Raw genomic sequence first — 20483 nt, 5'->3', positions numbered from 1 at the left:
TGATGCTGCCATCTACTGAAAACACTGCAGCTCACGTGCAGAGTTCGTGATCATTCAAAACACACAAACAAACAAACAAGTAAACAACTCCTGTACACTGTACTTAGTGTAGGTCAATTTTAATATTCAAGTAATTAAATAAACAAGATACATGTCAATTCAGTGGATATTGGATTTTATTTACAGTCTCTATAAAGTGCATCAGCGTTGAGTGAGAGAGAAATAATCAATAAATCGTACATAATATTTTTTCGACGCCCTTTAACAATAATAAAGTGATTTTTTTTCTTTTTATCGAATCATTAAAACAAGTGCCTCTTTATTGAACTACATTGTTAAGAGGGAATTTAACATTGTACGCTATTGACTGAGTCATGACTCTGAATCAAATGAAGCAAATTCCGAATCACGTTCATTCACATAAACGGCTATCCATTGAATCGATTCAGTAAAAAAGTGAATCACGACACACGACTCGCTTGTAACGACTCTTATTTTGATGTCAGAAGCCATATTGGATATTTTCTGCTTTGGTATCCAAGCGTCTGCTCTTCTGCATCTTTCTCGCACTGAAGACCTGTTGATGTTGACAGAGAATTAAATTTCGATTCACAAGCTACAATGCGAGCTGTTCCTACATGGATAGACAAAGTGCACGACCGAGACAAAGTTGAACAATGGTGGGATTTTTGTTGTGATTTGCGGCATGTTGTGGTGTATATGTGGCTCTGCTCACTGGATGTGGTTAGCAACGGCGGTTACTATGTAAACTAGTCCAATTCTAGCTGGCTGGCTAACACCGTTTAGCTAGCATTTCTTCGATAGTGTTGTTGACGGAAAATCACAGAATTTGGTGCTCGCTATAAATTAATAAATAAATTTATTCACAAGCAATAGTCTTGAAAAGTAAAACGCTAATCTATTCAGCAAAAGCAGCAAAGCTTGAAAATGAAGCTAAGTAACGGTAGCTGTCAGTGCTGACCATGTCCTGATTTCCTGTGACTTTAATTCGGTTTAACATTTTATCTTCTTTTGTTTAAAATGAAAGATGGACATTTTAATAGATAACAAATTATATATGTAAAAATATTGTTCTGATTTAACTCTAGTAACCACCAGGAGCAATGCGAATCACCTGGATACCTTCTTGCAGGCTGAGACCTTCAAGTCAAGAAGTGACCACATGACGTGGTATTTGATATAGATAGATAGATAGATAGATAGATAGATAGATAGATAGATAGATAGACAGACAGACAGACAGACAGACAGATGATGTCCAGCTAGTTGATGTGTTTTTCTCTCACACTGGTCTTGACATGTTTTTTTGTTACTCAGTGACATCACACTGCCTCAGCTGAAGAAGGTGTCTATGGTCTCTGATGTGTGTGGTCTCTTCATTTGTTCAGTAAATAAGAGCTCCATCCCCATTCCCTGAGATGAGGATATACACTGAAATGGCTTCTTTTTTTTTTTTTGAAGGAGTTCAGTTTTCTGGAACCTAGAACCTAGACCAACCCTTTCAATTCAGCCCCCTGGAACCTAGAACCTTCCATTCATCTCTGCTCTCTGGAACCTAGAGCCTCCCTTTTAATTCAGCCCTCTCAAATTGAGAACCTAGAACCTCTCTGTCAGTTCAGCTTTCAGGAACCTAGAACTTATACCCTCCCTTTCAGTTCAGCCATCACAAATCTAGAACCTCCCATTCAGCCCAGCTCTGTGGAACCTAGACCCTAGAGCCCCTTTTAATTAAGCCGTCTCAAATTTAATTTAGAACCTAGAACATCTCTGTCAGCTCAGCTCTCTGGAACCTAGAACCTAGATCCTCCCTTTTAGTTCAGCCCACTCAAATCTAGAATCTAGAACCCCTCTTTCAGTTAAGCTCTCTGGAACCTAGAACCATCCCTTCAATTCAGCCCTCAAAAATCTTTAACATAGAACCTCAATTTCAGTTCAGCCCATTTGCACTCAGAACTTTCCTTTTAGTTCATCCCTTGCGAACCTAGAGCCTTTCTTTCCGTTCAGCCACCCCTTAGTTTAGCTCTCTGGAACCTAGAATCTTTCTTCTGAGGTAACAAATTGGCTTTTACTTTTTCAGTTACACTTCTGTCCAAGCAGAAACAAAATTTGCAACAGACCAGCAAACTTGCTGAGACCGATCATTTCTGTCCTCTGAGACAGTTCTATGGCTGAAGGTCAGAACTAAACTTTGTATCCTGGTTACTTTGTCATCACTGGTCTGATGCACGCAAGAAGGTGATCCAGGTGCTTGTTACAGCATCTCCTCAACCACAGATACATACGTAGCTTGCTGTTCGTGTTACAGCTCTGAATTATAATGACCATGTTTGTTGTATTTGGGATCTTTTACAGCATTTACGATTTGGCTTTCAAACCTGACGGCACTCAGCTCATAGTAGCAGCTGGAAACAGAGTTCTGGTAGGTGATGCTTTATTTCTATATCCTGTTCTCATATTTTGCTCTATGATGTTAGATGTACAATTAAAGCACACAGTTGAGAGTCAGTGGATTTTTCTCAACAGGTTTATGACACAGCTGATGGAACTCTAATACAGCCGCTGAAAGGACATAAAGACACGGTGTACTGTGTGGCCTACGCTAAAGATGGTGCGTGTTTTATATACAGAGTTTGTTTCTGATTCGCCTTTTATTGTTAATTAATCAATAAAATGTTTTACGTATTGAAAAAAAGCGCAAGGGGTGTACATTCTGTTTTCAATGTAAGCATAAAAGTCCAATTTTCCATACTTTTTCCAAGCTGATAGCTTTGTGCTTTTGGGGCCAGATTCATAATAAAAAAATTTTGTGTATCTCAACTTTTTCTCCAGCTCACTTTTCATTTATCTTTCCACTTATTTCTCACATTTGTCTGAGTGTCTCTGGGTCCTGATTATTCATGTGTAGGTGTTTGATCAGATTACTTCACATTTCGAAGAGGATGATGGATTACCTCAGTGCCATTGCAAATATTTAATTATTTGTTTTTAAACTCATATAATGGTATCGCAGTTTTAGTATTCTTTGTAATGAATTCCCCAGCTATAATCTGCATAAATTCAATATGCCAACTGTACTTTTTATCCAGGTCTCAGTATGTTTGTTTTTTTGTTTTTTTTTTAACCTTGTTGTATAGGAAAACGTTTTGCATCAGGATCCGCAGACAAGAGCATCATCATTTGGACCTCGAAACTGGAGGGAATTCTCAAATACACGTGAGTAGATGCCACTTTTCACAGTGAGAACAGTAAAAACAGTGAGAATACTAACACAAGCCCATCTTGAGCATTTACTCATTCAGATATAAATCATCCAAATGTTAAGGGCTGTGTTTCAACCAGCTCCCTAGTTCAGTACTAAGGGCACTCATTAGGCAGTTGGCCATTATAAGGTCTCTGTCTTTCTCTCTCTCTCTCTCTCTCTCTCTTTCTCTCTCTCTCTCTCTCTCTCTCTCTCTCTCACAGTCTCTCTCTCACAGTCTCTCTCTCACTCTCACTCTCTCTCTCGCAATCGTAACATGCTTCCAGCGCACTGGAACGTTTGCTCCTTAGAAATTCCCACAATGCACAGCAAAAGCAGGCAGCCTAGATACTCACTATGTTCCCTTACTGGAAATGACATCATATTTACCATCTTCTGGTATCATTAATTGGTACCCATCTATCTATCTATCTATCTATCTATCTATCTATCTATCTATCTATCTATCTATCTATCTATCTATCTATCTATCTATCTATCTATCTATCTGTCTGTCTGTCTGTCTGTCTGTCTGTCTGTCTGTCTGTCTGTCTGTCTGTCTGTCTGTCTGTTTATCTATCTATCTATCTATCTATCTATCTATCTATCTATCTATCTATCTATCTATCTATCTATCTATCTATCTATCTATCTATCTATCTATCCATCCATCCATCCATCCATCCATCCATCCATCCATCCAAATAGCAATCTATCTATCTATCTATCTATCTATCTATCTATCTATCTATCTATCTATCTATCTATCTATCTATCTATCTATCTATCTATCTATCTAAATTTAAATTTCTATTTCTATTTTTATCTTGTATCTCACAGCCACAATGACTCTATCCAATGTGTTGCATACAACCCTGTCACACACCAGCTGGCTTCCTGCTCCTCCGGAGACTTTGGTGAGTTTTTTTTTTTTTGGACATTTTTTGGGTCACATTCACGCCACATATCATGGCTGTAACACAGATATGTGTGTTTTGGGATGCAGGTCTTTGGTCTCCAGAACAGAAATCAGTATCCAAGCACAAAGTCAGCAGCAAGATCACTTGTTGTGGGTAAGTAGTGACACAAGCACCCATATGATCAAAGTAAAATCTTTACAGTAAAGTGCAAGACATAAGGACAAACCAAAAGTGCCACAGAATATGAGAATGAGAAACACACCAGTGTTAACTCAAAACAGGAAAGCCAAGTTCTTACTGAACAGCAAACATTGCTCGTTTCTGATTGACTGGACCCTTAATCAATCTGTGAGATTGTGCAAAAATACACCGAATGTTCTACATGCTCTAAATGCTAAGACACATAGAATTCTTTCAAATAAATCTATTCTTGTCCCAAAGAAGCAAGTTGTTATCAGCTATGTTGCTGTTTTATTTACTTATGCTTTTTATTCAGTAATCAGAATGTTTAGTTTAACACAATAATGATCAGAATATAGTGTTTTTGTTTTAATCCTACAGTATTTTAAGGTCATTCATCTGTATTCCATGTATGAATAGTGCTATATAAATATAAGTTGTTGTGTTATTGAGTTCTGTTGTTTATCTGTGACCTCAGCTGGACGAACGATGGCCAGTATCTGGCTCTGGGAATGATGAGCGGTGTGGTGAGCATCAGGAACAAGAATGGAGAGGAGAAGGTGAAGATCGAGCGGCCGGGCGGCACGTCATCACCGATCTGGTCCATCACCTGGAATCCTTCTAAGTAAGACTCTAACTAACAGAAAATGATCCATTCTCAATGGTTCTCTGGATGTTTGGGGAGATCTTAAAGGTCTATGTAGTACCATACAACAGAGTGTTTCTATATTATGATACGTTCACACAATACAGACACAAGGCGAATGGAGATCACTCATTTTCAATAAGAGCTGGTGACTAGATGTGGGCGTGTCCAGAGATGAGACCAAGCTGAGAAAAGTTATGCAAATATGAAGCGACTTGATGAGGCATCTACCAACGGGATTGAAAACAGTAGAGCACATATGATCTGTGGCAAAGAGCAACACACTGCTTCTCCTTTATCTCTTACGATATAATGCAGAAATACACTGCTGAATTTTAGATACGAACACTAAATCCTCCTCCAGAATGTTTGACTTTAGCGGAATGCTAGTTCTGCCACCCACTGATAAACGCTATTACTATGGCAACCACCTCTACATTACTGCCAACTTACTCTACATTAGTGGTAATGCAACGGCGACTCGTAGAGATAAAATTGCCATATAGCATTTGGAAATCTTTTTTGGAAGCAAAGGGCTCTTATGAACCGTTTTCTCCCTCTTAAATACTTCAAATTTCTCCCTCTGGAATGCACCAGAGTCTGTAACTCTGAGCCCACTAAAATTACCTCTTCCATGGGAGTATAATAATAATAATAATAATAATAATAATAATAATAATAATTATTATTATTATTATTATTATTATTATTATTATTATTATTATTATTATTATTATTATTATTATTTTATTTTTTTAAATTGCAATCATAGAACTATAGCAATACTTAAAAATATAAAAAAAACACTGTATGTAAAAACAAAGCCCAAAGAAGTTGTTGTTTCTGTTTTTCTGGCCAATCAATGTACTGCATTTGTTTGCAGTAGTATCCATTTTAACCAAAGCCTTTTAACAAAAATTAAGTGCTTTCATAACATTCTTGTGCTGAAGAACTCATTTAATTTTGTCACGTTACCAGTATTCATGAATATAAATAATGATTTTTTTTTTTAGTTGGGACAGAATTAATTAGCTCCCATTTAAATTCAGAGCAGAATATTTAGCTATATTAGCATATTATAAAAAGCCTTTCAGTTTTAAATAACAGTCCCTGAAATAATAAGTGATATCTGAGTAATTAATTGATACTGACTATTCAATGACGTTCAATAACTCCTTTGTCATATCATGTGTGATAAATTGGATTTAACGTTTTATTGTATGACACAGAAAAAGTGAAGAATGAAAGCAAAGCAAAAAAGAGACCGTTATGAGAAGTATCAGACTACTACTGGGTTATTCCTTTAGAAACCATTCATTTAACTAATCACTTAAATGGTCTTGTCGTTAGTTGTAGTGAGTCGGTTCATGGACTAGGGGGCGCTCTTGCATTATAATAAGACTGCATTGTGGTATGTACCATATGAGCAGCCTGCACTGAATCTCATTAAAGCTACCTGCACTCCTCTAATTTCCTTTTACTCAATAAAATGGATTGTTTCTTATAGAATTATTAATAAATTAGCACAGAGAGATAAAAACATCCTTTGCATGCTTTTCCTGCTATGTGGGAACAGATTGTAGAAATATGTGTGGCGCTGTGGTAAACCAGGGACCGCCATTAAATTAAACCATCAAATAAGTTTAAACCAAGCAGCACTAATCCCGGCTCGGTGCTTAACAGCTACAGCATGTTAGCATGCATTTAGAACCGAGGAGGTAATCGATGAGTCAGTAGAAGAAACCTTACATGGCTAAGGAGGAAATGTAGTGCATGGTGGGAGATGTAATCCTCAAGGCAGAGCAGGCAGGGTATGGTGCTGGAGCTAGAGCAAATGTGAGAGAGGGTGAGACAGGAAAAAGGAGTTCTGTTTCCTCAGCGAAGAAGCATGAGCTCAGGTATCTGAGCTCATTTACTTATCAGTTTTTCCCCTTATTTTCCCCAGTTCCTTTCTTTGTATTGAAAGCTCATTAGTGTTTTCAGCTCTTCCTCGTATGACCATTCCTGTTTATAATGCTATGCCGTGATATTTTGTTTAATTCTATTCCCCAAGCAAGGTGAAATAGTGACCATTATAATGAGCATTTTACATCTTGTGCTTTAAAACAGCGTCGCTTGCCTCGGACCTTCGCAAACATATACTGTAAACAGATTTGAAGCAAAGCTTTGAAAAATCCATAAAAGTGACTTGTTTTTGTTTTGGTTCTTGTTAGTCCTGATACTGCCCATGAAGACGCTGCTTCTCTAAGTGGGGTCCGTGAAGCATAGCCAGGTTGTCTGTGATTCTTTTGTTTTGTTACTGTGGTGGAAACATGGAGCTCACAGCCTGCCACTGTCGACATTATTATACTTACTGTTTAGTTTTTAGAATTATTAGCTTGCTTGACACTTGGATTAATCCCAACCTCAGTAACTCAAGCTTAGAAATATTGTCAACCCTGCCTTAATGATGATGATTTTAATAAAAATGTCTCGTCAGTGGTAAGGTCATGAATGAACAGCAATATAGCTCTTGGTAAATATTTAAAACATTACTGTGCAAATATTTGAAACGGCAGGATATATTCATTAAATGAGTCCGTACTGAGACGTTCTGTGGAAAAAGTAATCTAGAGCTATCTAATCTCTCTCTCTGTGTGTGTGTGTGTGTGTTTCTTAGGGATGAGCACCATGATATCTTGGCAGTGGCTGATTGGGGTCAAAGACTGTCCTTCTATCAACTCAGTGGGAAACAGGTACTAGTCTCTCCTACCTCTCTTTTCCTGGATGATATGTTTGAGTCTTTCAGACTGTCAAAGGTGAACAAATGTCAAGTCCACCAGGCAAATGCAAGCTCCAGTGTGCTGTGTTTTTGCTGTGTTTTGATTCCCTGGCAACCTAAGACAAAGTGCATGTATGGCCAGTTAATTAGCTAGTTAGGTGTGTTAATACAGACTAAGGAAAATGAATGCGAGTATGATTAGTATGTGTAATAATACAGCATAGTGTTTGTGTTGTTGAATATGAGTGCCTCTTATGGAAACATGTTCAAGCCTGGCTATCGTCTTCATTTTCTTTCAAAAAAGAAATCTTTTTCTTTCATTTGTTCTTTCTTTCATTTTCTTTCATTTTCTATAAATACATTGTGTGTGTGGTGTATATACTGTATACATACATGTGAATACATTTGCATGTATTAGGAATTTTTCTTTGGTGTTTGGTCACAGCATGAAACATTCAACACACACACACGTTTCAGACAACACAATTACCATCCTATTATAGAAATATTATACATAATACAAAAATATTACACCTTAAGCGTAAATGGTAGGCGCATTAGTAATTTACATTAACATAAAGGGGGAAACACTGGAGGGACGCAGCAGCTGGATGCAGTTCAGATTAAGTTCAGTGAAACTGAGATGGTACAATTTTTATATCTAATAAATAATAGCAGTAACATACAGTAATAATGATATATTTAGTAAATGGTATTATTTATTAAAAATATTTTTGAAATAATATTTTGTAAAGTAAGTAAAGTAATAAAACTAAAATCAAATTGCATTTAAATAATAAAACTAAAATAGTACATTTTAAATTAATAATAATAATAATAATAATAATAATAATAATAACATGCCAGAACCTGGAATACAGTTATTTGTAGAACTTTAAGCTTACACATACTCATGTTTACATTTATATTATTTGTCAAACACTTTTATCCAGAGTGACTTACTTTTATACAACTGAGCTAATGAGGGTTAAGGGCCGTGCTCAAGGGCCCCGCAGAGGCAGATTGGTCAGTCGTCCAATGCCTTAACCACTGAGCTGCCACTTCCATCATTTTACACACTCTTAGATTTGTGAAAAAAGAGAAAAAGTAGTATGATTTCTTTCCTTTTTTCCTTGTCCACATGGCAACTATGAATGAAAAACTATCCCCAGTCATGAAGTCTCCTTGTGGTTATCTGATCCACTGATTTGTTTTTACCCCCTTTAGCACCCTCAATTCTTAAACATGTATAATATACCTAGTAAAAATGATCTATAATACTGATTATAATACAGTCTCTGCTTCTTCGACTTGCCACCCTCTTTGTTCCATTGTAATATGACCTTGAGTGTGATAAAGGTGCTGTATAAACAAAACCGTTATTATTCATTCAGATAACGATTCCGATTCCCATCAGTGAACTTGTACCTACGCAGCGAGGGAGAGGAGGAGAGAGAGAGGAAGCGAATGAAATAAACATGGAACACGATGCTCTGTGCTGATTAAAGTCTTGATTTATTACGAGTTCAAAATCCCTAGGCAAGAATGACTGCTGTTCTGCCGGCTCTGGGCACCATCATCGTCTTCCTGCTCCTATAGCAGTAGGGAAAACAGAACATGAGCTATTTAGAGTGGGAGAGGGTGAGAGAGATTTCAAATGATATTTGGAATGATGACCCAGTACTAGATCTCTAACTCCCTGTGGCGCTTGTATTGTGAGGTTCTACAGACTACAGACACCCCACCCTTACACACACACACACACACACACACACACACACACTCTCCTATCCTCCCTTCCTCCACCACTCCTGTACAGCTTTCTAATCATAACCTGTAAGTCTTTTTTCCTCCAGGGTATTCATGGGAAGTGTAGTAATTAAGGGCAGATCCGTGCTGGCTGCTCGTTACAACGCTATGAAACATCATCCCAGACTGAAGCTCTGAAGCTCTCCCCACTCTGTGTTCTTTCTCACTCCTTTCACACACATGTTGTTTGTGTTAGAATGCTATTAATAGTGGCAAATCAAAAAAACGTGCCGTTGTCCAAGGAGGTATTTCAGAGAAAAGGAATGGAAGCCAGCCGCCTGGCCTGGGGTTGGCTATGAAGGGAAACAGATGCTCTGTGAAATGTAAGAGTGTGTATGTGTGTGCATGTACATGTTGTGAAGCCTTTATACTTCTGACATGACTTTGCACTAACAGACCTCCATGGCCAACACAATAGGGGCCATTTAGAAAAATGATGGGGGCCAGTCTTGCCCAGACAGCTAAATGGCCTGTTGAGGCTTTGATCCGAAGAGACCGAGTGGGAAGACACGACCCAGACACCGAATCATACAAAAATATGAAACACGAGCTCTCTCTTTCTTTCTCTCTCTCTCTCTCTCTCTCTCTATATATATATATATATATATATATATATATATATATATATATATATATATATATATATATATATATATATATATATATATATATTTTCTCTCTCTCTCTCTCTCTCTCTCTCTCTCTCTCTCTCTCTCTCACTCTCTTTCTCTGAATCACTGAATCAATGCGAGCAGCTTTCACCACCATTGCATTTCTGTCCCTCTTAAAACAGCTGTACGCACCTCCGGTTAGTAAGAATTCATTGAGCTGTCCGTCTGAAGAATGTTTATATGAAACCGCTCGGGGAGCTGACTGTGCAGTTTACCGTCGCTCCACTGTGTATTTCCATGTTGCCGCAACACGTTCATGATTTATAACGGGCTCTGAGGTCGAGAACAGTAACCACCACCCCCCCCACTCTATTACATGTAACATGGCCTGGTTTCCTAAAATATGATTTGTCCATAGAGTTTGGAAATTAGGTACACGTTTTATACGTGACTTTGTCCTTGTATTTCTTTGTTTATTTTCAGTTGTTTCGAAGTTCTCTTAAATCAGCTGACCCTATAATATCATTTTTAGCGAACAAAGGGGAAAATGTATGTTACCTGTTCACTGTAAGATCACTGCAGCTATCCTGTTTATAAAATGAGTGGTGAAGTTAATAGTGTAATGCTGGAGGATTGATGATTTGAGTTGGTATAAGCCCACGCTGATGTGGGTGGAGTGCTGGAACATGGGGTGTACTGTACAAAATCTGCCAACACAATCGTACTTTTAAGCTCGCTGGTGCACATTCAAAACAAAAACAACATTCTTGTTCCATTTTCAAGAAATCTTCCCAGCGCTGTGGATCTACACACCTTCAGCATGAATAAATTCAGTAAAATTCCACTGCAGTAATAAATCTAATCAGAAAATGTTCTATATCTGAGGAATGTTAACTAACTAAAAGTGAGTTTTGCTGAAGTAAACACCTCCATTATAAACACTTTATGAAGAAGGTAACATTAAATCAAATTACTGTGTTCAAGTCCTCCTGGGAAGTTCGTACTTATGAGTTGGGAAGTCGTAATTACGACTTAAGGTGAGTTCAAATGGATTTTGTTCATTTTGGAGCCACATAAGGGTGAACCTTCTCTTAATTAACTACGTTTGTTTACTTTTATAAACCGAAGCAAAAAATAATGCGCTTCAGAAAAGTTTACTGTAAACCTTATTCTAACATATTATATCTGAATTGTACAATTCTATTACATTTTGCACAGCTTATTAGCTAATTCCATATAATCTAATATTTCAATATCTTGCTGCATATTAAAAAAAACCCCACATGATTGGTTACTTATCATGAAGTCATTTAAATTTCTACAGATAAAAACTACAGATGCCACATCCATTGATTCCACCTTATTTTCTTACCCAGAAACTCAAAGAATATCCAGAGTTTCCCCACTTACGACTTGGGGTGGCGTTTATGTGTTAACTCGTAAATACAATCTTTCTGACATGATTTGACATAAAACACCAGTTATTCCTGTTACCTACTGGGCTGAAGCACTTGAACTGGACATTAATGAGACATCATCTTAAGTATGGAGATCTTTATCATGTTTACATTAAAGCAGTAAAAACGAAGATATATTATGAATTGGGCCAGATGTACTCATCTTCCTGCACTGTCTCAGACAAGTACTTAACATCTGATGTGCAGTCTTTCGTCAGGAGAAGGCTTTGTTTTGATTAGGTCTTGTTTTAACAGGCTTTCCGTCTTGTGAAGTTGAATATTTTTTGTGTAATGATAATCAGAAATGAAAGCTTAACAAAAAAGTAGCCCAAGTGGTTAAGGCTCTGGGTTGTTGACTGGAAGATTGGGGTTCAAGCCCCAGCACCGCCAAGCTGCCACAATTGGGCCCTTGAGCAAGGCCCTCAACCCACCCTGTTCCGGGGGGCGCTGCTCATGGTTTATCCTGCGCTCTGACCCCAACCCCAAGGAAGGGGTATGCAAAGAAAGAATTTCACTGTGCAGTAATGTATATGTGACAAACAAAGACGACTTAACTTATCAGGAAGATTTTCAGCCAGGGTTAGGGTTAGTAAAACAAAATAAAACAAATTGAAAGCGGTTATGTTTTTGTCATAGTGGCATGTCGTTACCACTTTTGACTCGTGACTCCAGGCAGATATCGCCGAGAGAATAAACACATACATGTGTACGTTTGTTCTGTTTTTGTCAACAGTCTTTTTTTTTTAATTAACACAGCCTTTATCCACAGAAGGTAAAAAAATAAGAATATTTGTCCAAGCAAATGTTCGACTAAATATTGTCAGGATTTCTTTTTACTAGGGGGAAAAAACAGTCTTTCAGAAGTCGGAATTCCTACTCAAAGAGTCAGGATGGTGTCTTTAACCCCAAGTTCAGCAAGTGGTGTCCAGTCAACGTCAGCAAATGTCATTAAAAAATACTTTTTAATGAGTTATGCTGTATGGAGGTCTGCTAAAACACACCAGTATTTACATTAGATCAGTGAAGATCCAGACATGTTAGCTTGTTTAATCTTTTACACCGACTGTCGTGTTTCAGGGAGGAAAATATACATCACTCATGACAGTAATTTGGCTAGATTGTTGCTAACAGAAATCATTTTTTAACCGACTTCTATCCCAGAAACGATGTATTTCTTATGTTAGTTATTATAGATACACAGCATGTATCTCTAGCCCTGTAGCTAGCCTAAATAAATAATTTGTAATTGGATAAACAGAGTACGGTCATGTTTAGAGTCTTACAAACGATGGATTTGTCAGCTGTGCTACAGTATTTTTTAATAAGTGTCTTAAAGTTGACGACTCGTATAATAGAAACGATCTTTGTTGCAAATTATATAATCAATTTCTTATATAAAGTTTATAGAACGAATGAGGAATATGAATGGATGTCTCAGTTTTATGTTTATCTTATTAATGTATTCTTATTAGATTATAGTCTTACATTTTGCAAACAACGTTTTTTTTTTTTTTTTGCATCGATTCCACAACTATATCTGCCACACCCGCACACCAAAATCTGTCTGTGTTATTTTTGTGCTTGCTTCCTGTTCGTAATCATGAAAACGCAGCCCTAAGGAAAATCATGTGCAGTTTGTAGGCTTGGTTCAGACAAGATCCTGAACATAGTTATTTTTAAAGCAGAATCCTGATCCAGATACCAACTCTTTTTATAGAGTGTATTTTTTTTTTTTTTTTACAGCATGCCCACTCACTTTATGTAACTGCTCCGGTTTTTGGGGCTTGACATTAGCCATGTTTGTGTTTATTTATTTATTCGATCAGATTGGGAAGGACAGGCAGCTGAACTTTGACCCCTGCTGCGTGAGCTATTTCTCCAAAGGCGAGTACATCGTGATGGGAGGCTCAGACAAGCAGGTATCCCTCTACACTAAAGATGGCGTTCGTCTCGGGACCATCGGAGAGCAGAACTCCTGGGTCTGGACCTGCAGGGTTAAACCAGACTCTAACTATGTGGTAACACATTGGATATAATTTTTTTTTTTTTTTTTTTTTCCCCAGGATTTTAGTTTGCCAGTCAGCTTGTTTGGCTGCTGTAGGGATTTGGAATGAAACCTGACACTTTTAGGAGTTATAGTGTAGCCAGAAATGCAGATTTAAAATGCAAATGCATGTGTGGCAGAGCTTGTTTTAGAAACTGTGATGTGTGTGTGTGTGTGTGCGAGGGAGCATGCAAGAGAGAAAGTGATTGACTAAAATGCAAATAATTTTAATTTATGAGATAGAATGGCATCTTGTGAGTATCAAAATGGTAATGAGGATGTAAAAAATCAGCCCTGCTTCTAAATCTAGTAAAATATCACTCTTAGGGTTTATATGATGTTGATTTGTGCTCAGATACTGAATTATGATCATCTGTGGCATCTTGCTGTTTTCTTTCTTTTCATCAAATATTATTCACCCATTTGTTTGTGTATCTTTATCGGATGTCTTTATCACATACATATACACCGATATAGATTTACATATTGTGATATAAAAGAGTTCATGCTTTTTTTATTGTAACTTTTTTCTGACTCGCAGGTTGTGGGTTGTCAGGATGGCACTATAGCATTCTTCCAGCTGATTTTCAGCACAGTGCACGGGCTGTATAAGGACCGCTACGCCTACAGAGACAGCATGACTGATGTCATCGTCCAACACCTCATCACCGAGCAGAAAGGTGCTCCTATAACTGCCAGTCCTACGCTGCACACGGACGAATGTCCTGAAAGTTCCTAAAAAGTAGAGGCTTTCTTGTCTGGCTTGCATTTCAATCTGAAGAAAATAGCAGTTTTGTCATCCTGAAATGTAAAGATTACAGTGTGGAAATGAGTTCTCACTTTGATTAGCAGCATCGTCTGCATCATAACCTGATAAAAAAAAAATCACTCATTTAATAGCACAGGCTTCATCGTCGACTGACCACTAGGGAAATAATCGCTCATTTATTCCCTCACATTTGTTCTGAATTTCTTATTATGAAAGTCTTAATTTAGACATTTTATTTGTCCTCTATACAGAAGTATCTACTCTACGCACTCTTCTCTTGTGGACTGCTTATGACCGCCTGTCCGTTTCTCTATGTATGTGCATAGAATGTATTCGAATAGTGACATTCATTGTGTGAGGAAACCACACTCAGAAAGGTCTTCCAGCTGGTTTTGTCAAACTGGCTTGTTACCTAACATGTCTTTTTGCAAGCAGACACCAAGGCAAGGTTAGATTATAACCTAAATAAAACATAACTATATTTATTTTATAAGTACATTATTGCCAGAAAAAGCTCTTTTTTTATTATTATTATTATTCATCATGTTTTTTTTTTCCAGAATTAAGCCACAGCCACCACACAGCTATTTGGATTTTTATTTATTTCAATTTAGTATTAAATTATGCAGTGTGGATTTTTGTCGGAAGCCATGGTTAATATGCTATCTGAAAAACTTTATTTCCTCACTTTTAGCATTTATGCATGAGGTCTTGATACCCACTCGTTTTAGGACCAATAATTCCAGTATAATTCTGTCTAGGTCTTTTACAGCAGTGCTGTGCTGTCCATGCACGCACTGTCCAGTTCATTAGGAACACTCACATTCATTATCTAATTATCCAACCATGTGGCAGCAGCACACTGCATAAAGTTATGCAAATACAGGTAAAAAATTTTTGCCCTTTTCTCCCATCTTGAGCTGTCCAGCTTTAGTCTATGAGTTTCACTCTGTGATCACTGTAATCCCAGATTCATGTTCTTGAGTCGAACATTTCACCCGTTGTAGCTCATCTGCCTCCGTTATGTATGTGATGTGTTGTTCTTCCTGTGATGCTTTTCTCCTCACCACGATTGCAGTGGTCGATTTCCTGTCAACTCAAACCGGCAAACTCCTGCTCACTGGATGCTTCTGTGCAAAATCTAGACTTTTCTGTTTCTGAAATACTCAAACCAGTCCATCTGTCACAAAAAACAAAAAACAAAAAACACACTTGGATTAACTGAAGAACATGAATGAGCCGGTGTATTCTTGTTCCTAATAAAATGAATAATGAGTATATGTATCTAGACTCTCACTTTGTATCTTACTAACGTATGCCTTCATCACTCTTCCCATTCAGTGCGTATAAAGTGTCGCGAGCTGGTGAAAAAGATTGCCATTTACCGCAGCCGGCTAGCCATCCAGCTCCCGGAGAAGATTCTGATTTATGAGCTGAGTTCAGATGACTCTTCTGACATGCACTACCGCGTCAAAGAGAAAATCTGCCGCCGCTTCGAGTGTAACCTGCTCGTCGTTTGCTCCCAGCACATCATCCTCTGTCAGGTAAAGAGTACAGCAGGAAAGCAATTTGTGGAATGAATGTATGCATGGTGTGTGTAAACATTTTTTTTTTTGAAATTGAACAAATAATGAATGATAGATTATACTAAAGCATGCCATGCCTATATGAGCAATATATATGAAACACATGTTACTGAAATAACTGGGAGAACCTGTATCCATACCCACAGGGCAAGCTTACTCATTACATGGCTCTATTCACAGCTGTGTGTGTGAGTGTGCGTCTGTGTGTGCGAAGAGCGAATGTTTGTGTGCACTTGCGCACACAGCCAATGGAAGATACCCAGACAGGGTCTTGACCGTTGTCTGCTTTAAATGCCTGAGCGTCTCTGCTTTCAGTCTGTGGTTTGTGTCATCCAGACGCTGCGAATGATTCACTCGCTTCTTCTCCCCCCGAAGCCTTTTTAACAGCCTGATGATCTCTTAAATCTCTCTCCCTAAAGACAAAAGGTGTTTTCTTCTGCTTAAAGTGCGTCGGCTCTAACTGCTTAATGTCAAAGCCTGGCATCTTCGCTTTCCCTCCTAATCCTAACATGCTGTTTCATCTCATTCTGACCGCCTTGTAATTGCCATGCCGTTGTACTGGAGGTCTGTTTTCACTGTGTACTGTCCTTCGTCTAAATGTTTTATCTACCTCCGGCTGAAGAAAGATGCTTGCCACCTGTGTACATGTTTATTTTTCTGTGTGTGTGTAGGAGAAGAGACTACAGTGTTTGTCGTTTAGTAGTGTGAAAGAGAAGGAATGGATCATGGAGTCTCTGATTCGCTACATCAAAGTGATCGGTGGCCCACCCGGGAGGGAGGGCCTTCTGGTCGGTCTCAAAAACGGAGCGGTGAGTTTTCAACATAGCACACCCTTTATGTGAGAGTATATATAGAATATTGACCCTCCTGTACATTAACCAGTATATATATATTTTTTTCATCCATCATCACAAAGTAAACTATAAAGGCAGTTCCTTTTACATTGGCTTCTATGTTGAAGTCACTGTATTTATATTTAAAGGCACAGTTCCACCAGATATATTTACACCATTCATAATTTTACCTTTTCACAGATTTAGAAACCGAGATCCAGACTTTTTTTTTTTCCTCTTATATTTACCAGGTTGGTCTGTTTTACATTAGACATTTTTCAGCTGAAGGAAATTGTGGGTAAAAAGTGTGAAACTAAAGAATAAAGACAGAGAGAAGATGAAAATAATTCGAAGGATGTGTAGATCAGGAGTAGACCACGGATGTCAAATTTAATTTAGGTGACAGACCACATCATACCTAGTCCAACTGGGCTGGAAAAAAAAAATCAGTGACCAATAACACATCAACAATTCTTCTTAAATATCTTGATATGAACTATGTCCAGAGACGTGTGGTCAACCCTCTTAATGAGTTCAGGGTTTTCCACCACACCCATTGCTTTCAGGTGTCTTCTTCTTCTTTCGGCTTTTCCCTTTAGGGGTCACCACAGCGAATCATCTCTCTCCACCTATCCCTATCTTCTGCATCCTCAACACTTGCACCCGCTAGCTTCATATCCTCATTTATTACATATTACATTGCTTTCAGATGTAATATAGTAAAATAGTCATGCACTCTGCATAGAGAAACATGGACAGTAGACTGACGTAAGAGTTATTTGTTTCTTTATACAGATCTGGAGCTCCCAATTGTGAATACTATGTACTATATTATTGTAAAAAGATTTTAAAGTTCTAGTTGCATTGCTAAGTATTGGTGACATCATTTCCTGCAATGATTAGTTATTACGCACTGTATGATTTGAGCTGTTTTCCAGCCAATTTCAGTAATAAACATTCTAAAAGGAATTTACTGGAATCTCAGAGGTGCAAAGAAGGAAGATAATTGGACAGATTGCTATTTCAAATGGGTCATACTGAAGAGCTCAGTGACTCTAAAGGTGGCGTTGTATGGTATAGGATGCCACGAGGCAGTTTATAAAAATTCTGCACTGCTAGGTTAACGCTATTATTGTGAAACGGAAGCATGTAGGAGCAACAACAGCTCAGCAAACAATAAGGTAGATCCCAAAAACTCATAGAGCAGAGCCACCGAGTGCTCACAGTGTATAAAAATCACCTATTAAATCACTCACTACACGGTTCCAAACTGTCCCTGGAAACAACATCAGCCCAAGAACTGTGCGTCAGGAGCTTCAGATCCATTTCCTTGGCTGCACAGATGCACACGAGCCTAAGATCACTATGCACATTGCCAAGCATCGGCTGAAGTGGTGTAAAGCACACAGGTGCTGAAATCTGGAGCAGTGATATAACGTATACTCTGGCGTGATGAATTACTCTTCACTATTTGGCAGTTTGATGGACAAATCTGGGTTTGGTGAATGCCAGGAGGACACTAAACAGTAAACTTTGCTGGAGTAGAGATAACAGTCTGGGAATGTTTTTCAGGCTTTCAGCTAGACAATTTTAGACAATTATATGCTTCCAACTTTGTGGCAACATTTTAAAGAAGGCCCTTTCCTGTTCCAGCAAGACTGTGCCCCGGTGCACAAAGCAAGCTCCTTATAGACAAAGACGAGTTTGGTATGAAGGCTTGCACAGAGCCCTGACCTCAACCCCTCTGGGATGAATTGGAACATTGACTTCAAGCCTGGACATTTCATCTGATATCAGTGCCCAACCTCACAAGTGCTCTTTTGACTGAATGGGCACACATTCCTACAGACACACTGAAACATCTTGTAGAATGCCTTGCTTTTCAGTAGAGTAGAGGCTGTTATAACCTCAAAGGGACCGGGGGACATACCATTCATAAATGGTGCATATTTGGTGGGACTGATTTGATACCCTCGACATTGTGGGTTGACAAATTAAAGAAAAAACTAGCATCTCTTGTATCTATGTTACACACACCACAAGCCACCAGAACGATGTTCGTGCTCCACTGTAGTGGATGGCTGACCAATAATAGATATTTCCTCAGTTGATGTTTTAATGGTGGTGGTGATAACACAGATCTTTAGTGGATTGGCCTCTACTGACTATAGCATAGTCATAGCATATGATTTACATCATTCTCATCAAAACACTCACAAAACACACAAAAAAAAAAGTGAGACGTCGCAACCCCCCACGGATAGGGGTGGAGTCATCCCGGAATAAGCCATCTGTATGGCACTAATGCACCCTTAATTACACAAACTTATTGTAACACATTGGGGGACCTGCAAATTTCCATGATGTAATGACTGCCGTCGAGGAGAAAGCGTCATATTAAAAAGAAGGATTTGAAATCTTTAATAGGTACATTTACTTTATTTGTAGCTAGAGGGCAAATACTTACTGTAGCCTTATTGTCTCTGCATGGCTTTTTTTTTTAACAGTTTGCAGCTGTCTGAGTGTACCCTCAGTCAGTGAGTCTATAATATGTAATTAATAGTCTAGCATGCTTTCTGCAGTTAATTACAAACAGTTCTCCACTCTACCTGGAAGTCAGCTGTCCTGCCGCACAAGGCGGTTTGTCATCCTTTATTAGGCTTTTTCATGAAAGGTTTTGGCTTCATCAGTCAGTGTGGCACTAAAGGGAAAAGCATGTTGCCCTTCTGTAACTGATAGACACTCTTTAAATCATTGAGCTGTACTGACTTCCATATTATACATTTATTTACCGCTGTATGCTTTAGATTTAAACATAAAATAGGCCATAATTTGTTTGCTCATTCATACAGCCAGCCAATCATGTAGCAACCTTACAAAGCCTTTTTCCAATCTATTCAATGCTTATGCTTTGCTGTTGTAGATCAAGGCATGCTGTGCTGTATGCATTTCCTGCGATGCTTTTCGGCTCACCACACTTGTAAAGAGTTGCTTATTTGAGCTATCATAGCCTCCCTATCAACTAACACCAGCTTGACATTTCATCAACAAGGCGTTTCCAGTACTGCAGTACTGACACTTCCTGGATGTTGTTTTTCACACCATTCTGTGTAAACTCTAGAGACTGTTGTTTGTGTGAAAATCCCAGCAGATCAGCACTTTCTGAAATGCTGACTGGCACCAACAACAGTGCCACAAGTCAGAGATCACATTTTTCCCTACATTCTTTTGCTTGATAATATGTCCTGAGTCTGTATGGTTTTATACGTTGTGCTGATTGGATAACTGTGTGAATGAGCAGGCTTACATGTGTGCCTATTAAAATGGTCATGTGGATATTTCTAAATATTTCTATAATGATGAGATAAATAATGAACTATTTGACAACTGTAAATATGGTATAGAGTTTTACTGACTATATGATGAGTATCAGCTAGACAGTAGTATGTGTGCCCTGATTATTGTGCCTATCTAGTAACATTCTATGCAATATTAATATACTGTAGGTCTAAATACTACCCTCTTACATAATCTGTCTGCTGTTAAAACTTCTTGTCATTCTTTCATGTGTGTATTTGTTCATTTGGACTTGCCTGGGTTTTAAAGTG

General features: G+C 38.2%; 1 protein-coding gene across 2 annotated transcripts in view; it reads left to right on the top strand.

The window, feature by feature from the left end:
• The first annotated feature begins 517 nt into the window (after positions 1-517).
• The window catches only part of ift122 (intraflagellar transport 122 homolog (Chlamydomonas)), a 43215-nt gene continuing 23249 nt past the window's right edge, over positions 518-20483 (top strand). For both annotated transcript variants that reach the window (XM_058388722.1, XM_058388721.1), the window contains exons 1-12: positions 518-680; positions 2374-2440; positions 2545-2629; positions 3156-3234; positions 4100-4176; positions 4266-4332; positions 4838-4984; positions 7665-7740; positions 13470-13661; positions 14229-14367; positions 15798-16000; positions 16714-16851. In XM_058388722.1, the coding sequence (XP_058244705.1) occupies positions 622-680; positions 2374-2440; positions 2545-2629; positions 3156-3234; positions 4100-4176; positions 4266-4332; positions 4838-4984; positions 7665-7740; positions 13470-13661; positions 14229-14367; positions 15798-16000; positions 16714-16851 (1329 nt within the window). In that variant the 5' untranslated portion in view covers positions 518-621. The remainder of the gene's footprint in view (positions 681-2373; positions 2441-2544; positions 2630-3155; positions 3235-4099; positions 4177-4265; positions 4333-4837; positions 4985-7664; positions 7741-13469; positions 13662-14228; positions 14368-15797; positions 16001-16713; positions 16852-20483) is intronic.

The sequence above is a fragment of the Hemibagrus wyckioides genome, linkage group LG05 (assembly GCF_019097595.1).
Source record: "Hemibagrus wyckioides isolate EC202008001 linkage group LG05, SWU_Hwy_1.0, whole genome shotgun sequence".
NCBI classification, from domain to species: Eukaryota; Metazoa; Chordata; class Actinopteri; order Siluriformes; family Bagridae; genus Hemibagrus; species Hemibagrus wyckioides.
The sequence above is the reverse complement of the archived record's forward strand: the minus strand, read 5'-3'. Positions and strand labels throughout refer to the sequence as shown.